At 36.8% G+C, this 15,539-nt stretch overlaps 1 protein-coding gene across 2 annotated transcripts in view; it reads left to right on the forward strand.

The window, feature by feature from the left end:
• Positions 1-15,539, forward strand: part of LOC106881241 (uncharacterized) — a 76,534-nt gene that overhangs the window by 19,582 nt on the left and 41,413 nt on the right. Inside the window, exon 3 of one of the 2 annotated variants that reach the window (XM_089356787.1) lies at positions 3,243-3,314. The exons of the other annotated variant lie outside the window; for it this stretch is intronic. Within the exon in view, the coding sequence (XP_089212913.1) occupies positions 3,243-3,314 (72 nt within the window). The remainder of the gene's footprint in view (positions 1-3,242; positions 3,315-15,539) is intronic. 2 annotated transcript variants of the gene reach the window in all.

Here is a 15,539-nt window from a genome sequence, read left to right on the forward strand (position 1 = left end):
GCGTGCGTGCGTGTGTGTGTGTGTGTGTGTGTATGTGCCAAGTGTATGTGCCAAGTGAGACCATACACCAGGAGTGTAACCAGCCCACTTATATGTACCTTTCCTTCATTGGACGCTAAACTCTTCTTGCGAAGACCTGTTGAGGTGAGTGAAATCAAATCAAATTCGCAAATTCAATGACTGGCAACCAAGCCAGTGGAGCGTTCAGAGCTCCATCCGAGCATGATCGCTGCCAGAGCAGCTGACTGGCTTCCATGCCAGTGGCACGTAAAAAGCACCATTCGAATGTGATCGTTACCAGCGTCGCCTTACTGGAACTTGTGCTGGTGGCACTTGAAAAAACATTCAAGCAAGGTTGTTGCCAATGCTACTGGACTGGCTCCCGTGCAGGTGGCATGTAAAAAACACCACTTGAGTGTGGCCGTTTTCACTACCGCCTGACTGGCCCTCGTGTCAGTGGCACGTAAAAGCACCCACTACACTTTTGGAGTGATTGGCATTAGGAAGGGCATCCAGCTGTAGAAACTCTGCCAGATCAGATTGGAGCCTGGTGCAGCCATCTGGTTCGCCAGTCCTCAGTCAAATCGTCCAACCTATGCTAGACGTTAAACGATGACGATGATAATAATGATGATGATGATGATGATATATATATATATATATATATATATATATATACAACGGGCTTCATTCAGTTTCTGTCTACCAAATCCACTCACAAGGCTTCAGTTTGCCCTAGGCTATAGTGGAAGACACTTTTCCAAGGTGCCATGCTGTGGGACTGAACCCAGGAGCATGTGGTTGGGAAGCAAACTTACATACACACACACACACACATATATATATATATATATATATATATATATATATATATATATCTTTTATTATTTATCTTCTTTCACTCATTTGACTGTGGGCATGCCTAGGCACCACCTTGAAGGGTTTTAGTCAAATAAATTGACCTTAAGACATTTTTTTTCCGTTATGTTAAACTGTTAACCCCTAAAGAAATTCTTTTCTCTCTCCATTTTTTTCCATTCTCTCTCCTTTTTTTCCTATCAATCCTTTCTATCAAAGAGGGTGGGCTCAAAATGTAAAAGACATTTCCATTCTTCCTGAGTGTTAAACTAATACACCTGCTTGTTGTTCCTACACCTGTCTTTGTCTTTTGTTTTCTGTAAATTTAAACTATATATATATATGTATATATGTATGTGTGTGTGTGTGTGTGCATACAGTATGTATATGTGGCAAAGAAAATTTATCATTATTCTCATTATTAGACAGTGATCTGGCAGACTCGTTAGCACGCTGGGTGAAATGCTTAGCGGTATTTTGTATGTTTCTACATTCTGAGTTCAAATTCCACCGGGGTCGACTTTTTCTTTCATCGTTTTGGGGACGATTAAATAAGTACCAGTTACGCACTGGAGTCGATATAATCGACTTAATCTGTTTGTCTGTCTTTGTTTGTCCCCTCTGTGTATAGCCCCTTGTGGGCAGTAAAGAAATAAGTATTTCGTCTGTTTCTACATTCTGAGTTCAAATTCCACCGGGGTCGACTTTTTCTTTCATCGTTTTGGGGACGATTAAATAAGTATCAGTTACATGCTGGGGTCGATATAATCGGCTTAATCTGTTTGTCTGTCTTTGTTTGTCCCCTCTGTGTATAGCCCCTTGTGGTCAGTAAAGAAATAGGTATTTCGTCTGTTTCTACATTCTGTGTTCAAATTCCACCGGGGTCGATTTTTTCTTTCATCCTTTTGGGGACGATTAAATAAGTACCAGTTACGCGTTGGGAACGATGTAATCGACTTAATCCCTTCCCCCAAATTTGAGGCTTTGTGCTTCCAGTAGAAAGGATTATCATTATCATTATTCAGGTGAGCTGGTAGTATCGTTAGCTGGTTGTATCGTTAGCATGCTGGATGAAATGCTTAGCAGTATTTAACCCATCACTGCTGTCTGAATTCAAATTCAGCCAAGGTTGACTTTGCCTTTCATCCTTTTGGGGGGGGGGTCAGTAAATTAAGAACCTTTGAAACACTGGGGTTGATGTAATCGACTAATCCCCTCCCTACAAATTTCAGACCTTGTGCCTTTAGTAGAAAGGACTAAAATCCTCCTCCTCCTCCACCTCCCCTCCTCTCCCTCCTCCTCGTCGTCGGCGGCAGCGGCGTTGTCGTCATCGTCGTCATCATCATCATCATCACAATCACCACCACCACCATCACCGTCCGCATCATTATCATCATCATCATCATCATCATCATTAATTTTATACACTCTGTAAAGAATATCTTATGCCTACTGGATCATACTTTTGATTATATATATATATATATATATCTGTGTGTGTGTATACAGGCATGGCTGTGTGGTAAGAAGTTCTGGGTTCAGGTGCAGTCCCATTGCATGGCACCTTGGGCAAATGTTTTGTGAAACAAGGCATCCCCTCTGACACCCCTATTACTGATAGCTTAGTGAACCAAAATTAATCTGAGTAAAATGTGTCATGATGGATATGAACAATTTTAGTTGAAGAAATAGAGCAAAAGAATTATATCCTGCAATCAACAGACACATTTGTCCAGTCCCATGCAAAAAAATCATCATTGTCCCCTAAAATCCATACCTGGGCTCAAATTACTCAGGCATCCATCGTAAATAGATGGAACATTTTATTCTTTAATCTTCTTTCATTTTTATTTCCAATTCTTTCCTTTAAATACTCATATGTTGAAATTGACAAGAGTGACCATCTAATATATCTATGTAACTCTATCTGTCTGTCTGTCTGTCTGTCTGTCTGTCTGTCTATCTATCTATCTATCATTCTATCTATCTGTCTATCTGTCTATCTGTCTATCTATCTATCTGTCTATCTATCTATCTATCTATCTATCTATCTATCTATCTATCTATCTATCTATCTATCTGTTTGTCTGTCTGTCTGTCTGTCTATCTATCTATCTATCTATCTATCTTTCTATCTATACATCTATATCTATCTATATATATATATATGCAGATATATGTCTATGTATAGATTATATGTGTGTGTGTGTATGTATGTTTGTATGTTATGTGTGTGTGTGTGTGTGTGTGTGTGTGTATATATATATATATATATATATTTGTATGTTATGCATGTGTGTATGTGCATATATGTATGTATGTTATGTGTGTGTGTGTATATATATGTATGTATATAACTATCATGTCTGTTTCAATTGACCAAGGTGCTAAAGATATATATCAGATGACAGCTTTTGAAAATAATTACAACTACTATTCAACGTATTATACACGAGGTAAGCAACTACACCATGCACTTACTGCACCATGCACTTACTGCAGTTGCATCTATTTTGCAGTGAGTTTTACCCACCACACACATACACACTTACACACCACTCACAAGCATAGTTCACCTCTTATGCACAAAAACACTGCTGCACTTTCAACCTGTGCACTGAAGTTATATTTATGTTTATCTACAGCTTTTAGCAGTGGAGGTCATGTATAGAGTGTCCTGAAATAACTGCATGTAATCTCCTGCACCTACTACTGCACTTGAAGTGAAATATCATGTTTGTATTAAAGAGAGAGAGAGGGGCTGAGAGTATATGCACAGCTTAAGATTAAATTACAGTCATGTGTTGCAATGTGTTACTGACACAGCACAACTGCATCATGAGTAGATGTTCTTTTATATATGCAACAGCAGGAGAGGCTGTGTGGTAAGTAGCTCGCTTACCAACCACATGGTTCTGGGTTCAGTCCCACTGCGTGGCACCCAGGGCAAGTGTCTTCTACTATAGCCTCAGACCGACCAATGCCTTGTGAGTGGATTTGGTAGACAGAAACTGAAAGAAGCCTGTCGTATATATATATATATATATATATATATATATATATATATGCGAGTAAAAATAAATACAAAAAATGGGGTTTTGTATGATTGTGTATAGAGGAATATATTATTTTGTTTAAAAGAGTTCCAACACTGTCTGTTTTTTTATGTTTTATTTATATTCCTGCAAAACCAATGTGGGATATAGAATATAGAATATGGAATATACAATATATAATATAATATACAATATATAATATAAAATAAAAATGGATGGTACAATGAAATAAAGTATTGAATGTCTTATTGAATATATGGAATATGTCTTATTGAATAGATGAAATATTGAGTGTTCAATATAAAGGATTAAATATATAAAGGCGAATACGTATTTTCTATACCTTGTGGTATTTCCTCATGGCCGGTATGACAGACTTTAACAGACTTTATATATATATACATATAATATAGATTTAATCAAAAGATTAAATGTGGTACTTAAAATGTTTGAGGCACCAGAATTTGGTAGGGTAAAAACCAAAAACAAAATCAAGAGATTTGGTGAATAAGATCTGAAGTAAAGCAACAAAAATTCATTAGGTTATAGTAGTACGTACATTTCGTACAAACTTCTTCAAATAAATATATATATATATATATATATATATGGATATATGCTTGTATGTCTGTGTTTGTCTCACTCACCATCGCTTGACAACCGATGTTGGTGTGTTTACATTCCCATAACTTAATGGTTTAGCAAAAGAGACTGATAGAATAAGTACTAGGCTTACAAAGAATAAGTCCTGGGGTTACTTTGTTCAACTAAAGGCGATGCTCCAGCACAGTTGCAGTCAGATGACTGAAACAAATGAAAAAATAAAAGAATTAACGAGTATGTAAAGCATCGTTGTAGTAAGCTGCATTAACGAGTGTTATTGTCGTTAGTCTTTAGTCCCTGATCAGTCCTGATTGAGCAGGGTGTTTTTTTAATAATCTTTTTGATACCAACAAACCTGAAACTCCCCTGTTCCTAGGATACAAACTTTCTGTTTTAAAGGGATCTAGATTTAAAAAGTGGAGGCGCAATGGCCCAGTGGTTAGGGCAGCAGACTTGCGGTCGAAGGATCGCAGTTTCGATTCCCAGACCGGGCGTTGTGTGTCTTTATTGAGCGAAACACCTAAGCTCCACGAGGCTCCGGCAGGGGGAGGTGGTGACCCCTGTTGTACTCTTTCGCCTCAACTTTCTCACACTCTTTCTTCCTGTTTCTTGAGTAATGCTACGATGGACTGGCATCCCGTCCAGCTGGTGGGGAACACATACGCCATAGAAACCGGAAAACTGGGCCCATGAGCCTGGCTAGGCTTTGAAAGGGCGACATTAAGATTTATAAAAGCCTTCCATCAAAATTATGCATCCAAACAGTCGCTGAATAGCAATAGCTACAAACAATGTGTCTTTGGGTCGCCATTGCATGTCATGTCTTCCCATGGGGTATTATCTCGTTTAATGTTGCACTTTTAAAATTCAGTCATAAAAAGCTACATACTGGGTATTTGGGACAGTTATTCTAATCATTGCTTTCCCATTCACTATGCTACCATCTGTGACAATGATAACAATGGTTGTAAACATTTGTTACCTTTCCATCAAAGTAAATTAAGCTCATTATTTTTCGCTCTTACATCATTAAAATTCCGTTTTATTGTTGTGGGTGACAGTGTTTATGCTATAGGTGTTGCTGTTAGTATTGATAGAAGAAGGATACTGATTGGTGAGTGGAGGCGCAATGGCCCAGTGGTTAGGGCAGCAAACTCGCAGTCATAGGATCGTGGTTTCGATTCCCTGACCGGGCGTTGTGAGTGTTTATTGAATGAAAACACCTAAAAGCTCCACGAGGCTCCGGCAGGGGATGGTGGCGAACCCTGCTGTACTCTTCCACCACAACTTTCTCTCACTCTTACTTCCTGTTTCTGTTGTGCCTGTAATTCAAAGGGTCAGCCTTGTCACACTGTGTCACGCTGAATATCCCCGAGAACTGCGTTAAGGGTACACGTGTCTGTGGAGTAAAAGAGAGAGTAAAAGAGTAAAGAGAGAGTATATATATATATATATATATATATATATATATATATATATATATATATATATATATATATATATATATATATATATATATATACAGGATATGATGGGTAAATTGTTGCCATCTTATATTTTTAATTTTGTGCATTGTTTGTATTTGATTTTGTTAACTACACAGTACAGCTGGGTCAGTTGGGCACCATCTGTGAGAAACAACACCATGACACAATTTACTCTGCTAGAAATTCAGGAACAACATGCTGTACTGCTTGGCATTCGCACTGGAAGCTCCAATATGAACATTTCATAGTGTTTGGCTATCAATCTGATGAGAGTGCAATCTGAGGACATGTTCCAAGAGTGATAAAAATCAAATAACCAGTCAACATCATAGTGTTTGTAGTGATCACTAGTGATGGCTATGTTATGCCTCCATTCATCTTCTCACATGACCTCATACTCAATACAGAGGCCTACGTCAAGTGCCTGGAGGAAGTAGTGCTGCCCTAAGTCAAGAGGATGGCTGCTGGAAGACCCTACGTCTGGTTGCTGGAAGACCCTATGTCTGGTTGCTGGAAGACCCTATGTCTGCTGATGGCTGCTGGAAGACCCTATGTCTGCCCCATGCTACACAAGCAGGAGAACCAGACAATTTCTGCGACCATACCACCCCTAACCTCTAACCACCTAACTAGCCCAGACCGTAACCCTTTTGGTTATTATGTGTGGAGCACAGTTGAGTGTGAAACCAACAAAACTCCTTGTAACTGAAGGTAAGGATTATGAGAGCATTGACCAACTTGAACAAGGAGACCATCCAGAAGAGTTGCAGGAGATTCCGAAATCGTCTGGAGGCCATGGTTGAAGCCAATGGCAATTTTATTGAATAAATGTACTCTTTAGTATTTCAAGATATTTTTATGTAATTTTGGTAAATACATCTGTTAAAATGAGATGTCAGTGTTATTTTCATTTTTGCGCAATTTAGACAACAATATATTCACCGCACCCTGTGTGTATATATATATATATATATATATATATATAAATATATATATATATATATATATATATATATATATATATATATATATATATATATATGAATATATATATATATGAATATGTATGTATGTTTATCTAAGTGCGTGTGCCTTTGTGTCTGTGTTTGTCCCCAGCGCCACTGCATGACAACTGTTGCTTGTATGCTTACATACTTTAACTTTGCAGTTTGGTAAGAGAGACCAAAAGAATAAGAACAAGGCTTTAAAAATAATAAGTATTAGGGTCAATTCATTTGACTAAAAATTCTTCAAGGCAGTGCCCCAGTATGGCCGCAATCTAATGACTGAAACAAGTAAAAGATAAAAGATAAAAGGATGGTTTTCAATATTGCACAGGGTCACAAAATTTGTAGGGAGGGTATAATCAATTAAATTGATCCCAGTAGTTAACTGGTACTCCATTTTGGTGACCACACCTAACCTTGGTGATTCAGCTGCTTTCCATTTAGTAGTAGTTTCTACATTAATGTCTGGTCCCTCTACTGGATCTGCACATTCTCCTTATCAAGCAACTACTTACAGAATCATTTCAGTACCTCTCTGTAGGTATTGAAAATACCTACAATAAGGTAAATTGTTAATGAGATAATTTTGTACAATTTTTCTCCAGTGATGTCCAGATTTACCCTCACCCAAAATTACCTGGTATTCTGGAACACTTCATCACTGCATACATTTTGCTTTTATATCATACAACATTGACAAGTTTCTTACTTTCAATTTTCCTTCCTTACAATATATACCTAACATCTAGCTTCTCTTTTAGCTACCTCATAAGTGAGTTCCTTGCTCTTCTATTTTCCTGCACACTTTCCTAGCTAGTCTTTTAGTTTTTGTGATTCTATATTTCATACTATTCCACCACCATGTCAGCCTCTACTTGTCTGATACTAGGATTTTCCTGCATCAAGCTGTCTAGTCTGTGGTTCACAGCTGGTTGTTTTACAAGAACTCCTAGTTGTGTTCTTTCTCCAACCCAATTTTCATTATAAGTGTTAAATGCTACATCTTGGAAGGTACATATGGCGAAAAGATATTTTACTTTCAAAACCCTCATTCTCCACATTGTCTTCTGTGTTTGAGTTTATTATACTCTTATCCTAAAGTCACTAATAACTAGTCTATGCTACCTCATGCTTGGTACATTCATTACTAGTGAAGGTCTTAAATGTAATCTATCTAACAATTGTGTTTGTCAGAGTGTAGGTGATCAAATAGCTTATTGGCTTTCTCACATTTGCGTTACTAATGGATACATCAAGGAAATGAAAACAAGAACAAACAAGTTCTACTACTCTCTACTACTAGCACTCTGTTGTTTATAACGATGAGGGTTCCAGTTGATCCAATCAACAGAACAGACTGCTTATGGAATTAACACACAAATGGCTGAGCACTCCACAGACACGTGTACCCTTAACGTAGTCATCAGGGAAATTCAGCGTGACACAGAGTGTGACAAGGCTGGCTCTTTAAAATACAAGTACTACTAATTTTTGTCAGCTGAGTGGACTAGAGTAACGTGAAATAAAGTATCTTGCTCAAGGATACAACGTGTCACCAGGAATTGAACTCATGACCTGACGATCATGAGTGAAATGCCCTAACCACTAAGCCATGTGCCTTCATATACTCTCTACAACACAGTTAAATGGTGAGGAGTAGTAAGGGACATCTGTAAAACCAGGTAACACCACTCCTTACTTCACAGTTCAGTGATTAGTTGGACAAGGGGACACCTATCTGTAAAACCAGATTTCACAGTTTCCTACATCACAGTTCAGTGCCAAGGGTAAAAAGGGGCATCGTCTATCTACTAACCCTTTTGCTACCATGTTCCTGTTAAGACACACTGCTCTCGTTTCAATTAATTTTTTGATGGTAATGAAGAATTTAATAAAATAACTGTTCTTATTAAACTGATGTTTGGAACAAATTAACATGAGATTTTGCCGAAAATAGGTGCAGGCATGGATGTGAGGTAACAAGGAGCTTGCTTCCCAACCACATGGTTCTAGGTTCAGTTCTACTGTGTGGCACCTTGGGCAACTACCTTTAGCTTTGGACCAACCAAAGTCTTGAGAGTGGATTTAGTAGATGGAAACTGAAAGAAGCCTGTCATATGTGTGTGTGTGTGTGTGTGTGTGTGCATGTGCATGTCTTTGTTTGACCTCACATCACTGCTTGACAACCAGCGTTAGTGTGTTTATGTCCCTGTAATTTAGTGATTTAGCAACAGAGACCAATAAAAAAAGTAGTAGGCTTAAAAAGAAATAAATCCTGGGGTCGACTTATTTAACTAAAACCTTTCAAGGCAGTGCTCCAGCATGGCCACAGTCAAATGACTGAAACAAGTAAAAAGAAAATAAATAAATAAACGAAGTTTGAATCATAGAATCAGGGGTCGTCTCAGATGGGTTGGTATCCAAAGGGTTCAACCAGGTTTCATCAGACCCTTCTTCACACTTGAGGGGTCATAGTCGGAAAGAACATCTTCCAGCTATAAAAACAAATCCTGTTTCATAGTTCAGTGGTCAGTGGTCAGAGAAAATTCATCATCCATTACGAAAATAGGTTATAATATCAGTCATTAGTTCATAGTTAGATGATATGTGATAGGAAAAGGCATGATACAGCTCCAAGCAATACAACCACCTACTCAGAATATAAATTTAACTCTCTCATCACATTCATGAGTAAAGAAGTCAGGCTTATAATTCCCCACTTAATGTTATTACCTGAGTGAGCCTGTTGGTGTTCTATAAATAAGCCTCTTATGTTAATAGAGATTACTGGAGTGAAAAAGAAAGAGAGAGAAAGAGAGAGAACTATGATACACACACACACATACACACACACACACATCTTTGTGTGCATGTATATGTATATATGTGGTCAGTGTATAGTCAGAGAAGTCTTACGCATCAAATTGTTTTTAGTCATTATAAAGCGAGTTAATGATAATTTGGATTATTATATACATACATACATACATACATGCATGCATACATATACCGTAAAAACCCATGTAATTTACACACTTTTTTCCTGCAAAAACAAAACCTTTCAGGGGTATGTAAATTACATGAGTAGATCGTTTCTAGAATTTTTTTAGAATTTTTTTGTTGAAAAATGCTGTACGAGAAGTTGACTCATTTAATGTCAGAATAAGTTTTTATAGAAAAAATATAATGAAGTTGACAGGGACATTCTTTTGATCTTGAAATGCCCATGCCACTCAAAACATTGTGTATAACCCATTGTCTCAACTCTGTAACCTTGCCAAAGCATGCTCAATGTCTCTGGAGTAGACTTCCCAAGTTTAACACAAAATTTCACAACTTGCGAAGTAAACATAGCAATGCCACTCGGCACACTGTCTCATGAAAGTCACTACTAACTAGCTCTCACTGTGCATACAACCATGTGCTTCCACCTGTTGGTGCCCTACAGAACTAGTCCAGGAACTTTTTGATACTACCTCATATATATATGTATGTGTATGTGTGTGTATATACATATATAAATAAGGAAATACAGAGACAGATAGAAAGACAGATTGATTGGTTGATAGATAGGTAGACAGACAGATAGACAGATAGATGATTATAATCCGACCAATGAGTGATCATCAGTGATCAATGAGTCAGAATTTCACTTGTTTTTTGTGTCTTAATTGGATAATTTAGACAGTGGTGAGCAGTTTTTATATTAATAATTTATTTAGGTTATCAACCTGAGCGAATGGTCAGTGTAATATACATAATTACTATTATACATAATTACTATTATACATAATTACTATTTTCAGAATGAGAGTCATGGATGGCTGACTTACGTACTGCATCTATGACCAAGACACTTCACTGTCCATTATCAGCTAACTAGTATTAAGTTGATTTGTTGTTGGTTGGAGGCATGCAATGTCAACAGGCTGGTTTCCAAAAAAGAACTGCAGAACTACTACATTAAGTTGGGAACAAACTATCACCTTATCATTCTGCTACTGTATAAGTGTCTCTGAGAGATTTAGAAATGCAATATTTCTAATTATAGATTGCTAGCCACTACACATTCTTTATTTTCTTTCTTTTATTTTCTCTCCTTGTTTCTTTCTATGGAAGAGCGTAGGCTCGAAACGTTAAAGACTTTTTCACTTCCCAAGCGTTAAACTAATATGTCTGTTTGTTGTCTACACCACCTGTCTTTGTCTGTTGTTTTTTTGTGAATTCTCCCCCCATATATATATATATAATTAATGTAACTTGGCCCTGAAGAGATGCAAGGCTCCATGTTCTTATCTCAGACAACATATTTGAAAGTCTTTATATTCAAACAAAGAATAAACAACTTTTCAAGAGAGAATTTTGCTACTTTGATAACAGGTACAATATTTTACCAAATATTTGGTAGAGATCTAAATATACATACATACATATATATATATATATATATGTGGAGAATGGAGAAACAAACACAAGAAGAAGCAAGTCATTTACCTATATATATATATATATATATATATATATATATATATATATATAATCATAATAAACTAAAGACTTGTTTTGTTTATGCTTTTCCCTCCGGTTTTTTGTTCTATGTGTGCCATAAATATCGCCATCTGTTTAGAGAAAAATTTGTAGTTTAGAATCAGTAGTTCTTTGACTGCTATTTCTAAATTTTCAGTATGTTGGAGAAGCAACTCAATGCTAATCCCTGTATATTTATGATGATAAATGGTTTTACCGATAAAGGTTTTTTCATACTGAACTACTTGGCAAAATTGTTAATTATTAATTCTATTATTAATTGATGATTCCCTGCCCTTATTCTTGTATATTTTATATTATATATATATATATATATATATATATATATATATATATATATATATATATATAAATCTGTGTAGAAAGAAGTTGTTCTTCCTTAGGGATATATATTATCCAAGCATACACCAGTTTTGCACTTATAGTGATTAATGATACTGGAAATTTTTTGCATGTGTATATACCTCAATGGTTTTCATGTGTGTATGAACCTTAAGGGTTCATGCTGAATCTCATCTCCAGTCTCATTTCTCTTTCCTTCTAGAATAGCCATGTGTCTCTCCCCTACAGGAACACACTTGTTCTTGTTCTTCTTTCACAGACTTTAGCACTTCAACACTGGTATTAAGCTGGCTTTCGTAATACTGCACTCCACCAATTCTATGAAGGAGTCTTGTCTTGCGAGTTACTTGGTGATCTTACTAGTGTTGGTGCCATGAAATAAGCACCCAGTATGTTTTGTAAAGTGATTTGCAGACAAAAGGGTATCCAACAACAGAGTCCATGACCAAGCAGACTTAAAAGCTCAACGTGGTCCTCTGGCTCATTGGATCTTGTCTAACTGTCCAACCAATCCCAGCATGCAACACAGATGTTGAATAGTGATGATGATGATAATGATATCATTAAATTTTTTGCAGCTGTGCAGAGGGGATATTATGCAATTTGGTGTAAACGTTATAATGTAATATTACTTAAAAGTTCATAAGCAAACCTAGGATTGGTTTCAAATTTTGTTGCAAGGCCAGCAATTTTGGGGTAGGGCTAAGTCGATACCATCGACCCTGGTGCTCAACTGGTACTTATTTTATCAACCCTGAAAGGATGAAAAACAAAGTCAACCTCGGCAGAATTTTAACTCGGAATATAAAGATGAAATGCTGATAAGAATTCTGCTTGGTGTGCTGACAATTCAGCCAGGTTGCCACCTTAAAGCGAAGTGCTTACAACAGTTAGGTGTCCCAAGTGGTCACCAATCTAAGTACTAACCAGGTGCAATGTTGCTTAACTTCAGTGATTGAATGAGAACTGGTGCATTCAATGTGATGTGGCCGTAAGTAAGCAAAATCTAATATCAATATACACGAGCCATAGAGTGGGAAGCTGGCAGAATCATTAGTATGTTAAACAAAATGCTTAGAAGCGTTTCACTCATCTTTATGTTCTGAGTTCATTTTTTCAGGGCTGATAAAATAAGTACCAGATGAGAACTGGGGTCGATGTAATCAACTAGACTCTTCCCTGAAATTACTAGCCTCCTGCCAAAATTTGAAACCAATAATCATAAATACTTTCATGCATTGAAACATAATATAACGTCTAGGAAGTACATGCTGAAAGCTGGACACAGTGAATGGGAGTGCACACTATGGATGCTTAGTCAATTGCACCTGTATTACACCAATATAAGTCAGTATAATCCAATGATGTATAAATGTCTCATCACATGATCTTATTTTGTGTCTTCATTGGTTGCTCGGGACATTGTAAATCATCAAATGACCTTGTGAGTCATTTTGGAGTGTACAGACACTGGCTAATAGATAATGAGATGGATTTCTCATGATATAATGATGCAATAACCATCACCTATGAATGCATGCATGTGTGTATTTATGTATGTATGTATGTATGTATGTATGTGTGTGTGTGTATGTATGTATGTATGTATGTATGTATGTGTGTATGTGTGCATGTATGTATGTGAAAGTGTATGTATATATGTACATGTGCATGTATGCATAAATGTGTGTAAATGTATGCACAAGTGTGTGTATCAATGCATATATGTATGTATTTATGCATGTATACATGTACACACACACACACACACACACACATACACACACACACATATGTGTAAGTAATTATTTGAACTTTGGATACATGTCTAGTAGTTTGCCGATTAGAGCATTTACGCCTGATGTCATCCATAGTTATATATTTGCACCAATAGTTATTAATACCCTTGGTTATGTTATTAAACATTTAAGTGTCTATCTGGAAAAGCCATAATTTTAGGAACTGGCACTTTGCAGATATAATCTGTAAGTAGAATAGTAAAAATAAGCAAGACTTTTCTAAAGTTCGGCATATAACACTTACCATAGTCTTTATCAAAATTCCAGTGATGGAACTTTATTTCTGTGTTATATATACATGTCTACAGCAGATGTGGGTTTCGGTCTCCTGGGCAACCTTTGACTCTTTCTATCTAGAAGGGTTTTCAAACCCAATATTTTCCTGCTATTACTTATAGCTTTATGTGCTTTGAGATCCATTGATTTAACAAAGAATACATGCATACACACATACTCTTTTTTTTACTTGTTTCAGTCATTTGACTGTGGCCATGCTGGAGCACCGCCTTTATTCGAGCATATCGACCCCAGGACTTATTCTTTGGAAGCCTGGTACTTATTCTATCGGTCTCTTTTTGCTGAACCGCTAAGTTATGGGGACGTAAACACACCAGCATTGGTTGTCAAGCGATGGTGGAGGACAAACACACATACATATATATATATATATATATATATATATATATATATATATATATATATATATATATATATATATATATATATATATATATATATATATATATATATACATATATATACATATATACGACGGGCTTCTTTCAGTTTCCGTCTACCAAATCCACTCACAAGGCATTGGTCGGTCTGAGGCTATAGTAGAAAACACTTGCCCAAGGTGCCACGCAGTGGGACTGAACCCGGAACCATGTGGTTGGTAAGCAAGCTACTTACCACACAGCCACTCTTGCGCCTATGACATGTTCATATATATATATTTATATATATTAATTATTAATACCAAAAAGTAATCTTTATATCCAGCTTAACATGAATGTTTTGCAAGAACATTGAATACTGTGTTATTAGATTTGAAAGATCCTCTTACATAGGTGCTTGGTGTATAAAAGCATCTACATGGATCGTAGCAGATGAGGATTATTACTCATGGGTGCTGGAACTCCCATACATATTATTTCTTTCTACTGGAAATCATGAGTGAAAAGTATCTGGTCAACAAAGATGGCTTCCTGCAGAATGAAATCATATGACATGAGAATTCTGGTGTCTATAACAGATGATTCTAGTCTGTTATGATCTAAATGTAACCTTTTATGCACCAAGTGCTAGAGGAAGCATTCTCCTGGGGTTAAAGTGGTAGTAATGTTGGTTCCTATGGAACAGCCATGTTAAAGTGTACAATATTATATATCCATTATGGCTGATCTTACCTACTGGTTTTGCACCAGGGGTTCAACAGAGTGTTGGGTAACAATCTGATTAGGTACTCTTCAGAGGTAACCATTATGGAATGAAATATGGCTACCTCTGAAGAGAACAGTGTTGCATAATCGGACTGTTAACCAGCACTCCGATGAACCTCTGGTGTGAAACCAATTGGTAAGATTGGCTATAATATAATACTGTAGACTTCAATTAACATACCTATTCTACTGACAGATATACAAGTGCATTTTTTCCTGACTTATGGACTCTTTGATGGCTTACACACACACACATACATACACACACACACACACACACACACACACACATGTACATATAAAAATTTGTTGTTGTTGTTGGCACTCTGTCGCTTACGACGTCGAGGGTTCCAGTTGATCCGATCAACGGAACAGCCTGCTCGTGAAATTAACGTGC

This window comes from Octopus bimaculoides, chromosome 8, assembly GCF_046866305.1.
Source record: "Octopus bimaculoides isolate indiv1 chromosome 8, ASM4686630v1, whole genome shotgun sequence".
Classification (NCBI taxonomy): domain Eukaryota; kingdom Metazoa; phylum Mollusca; class Cephalopoda; order Octopoda; family Octopodidae; genus Octopus; species Octopus bimaculoides.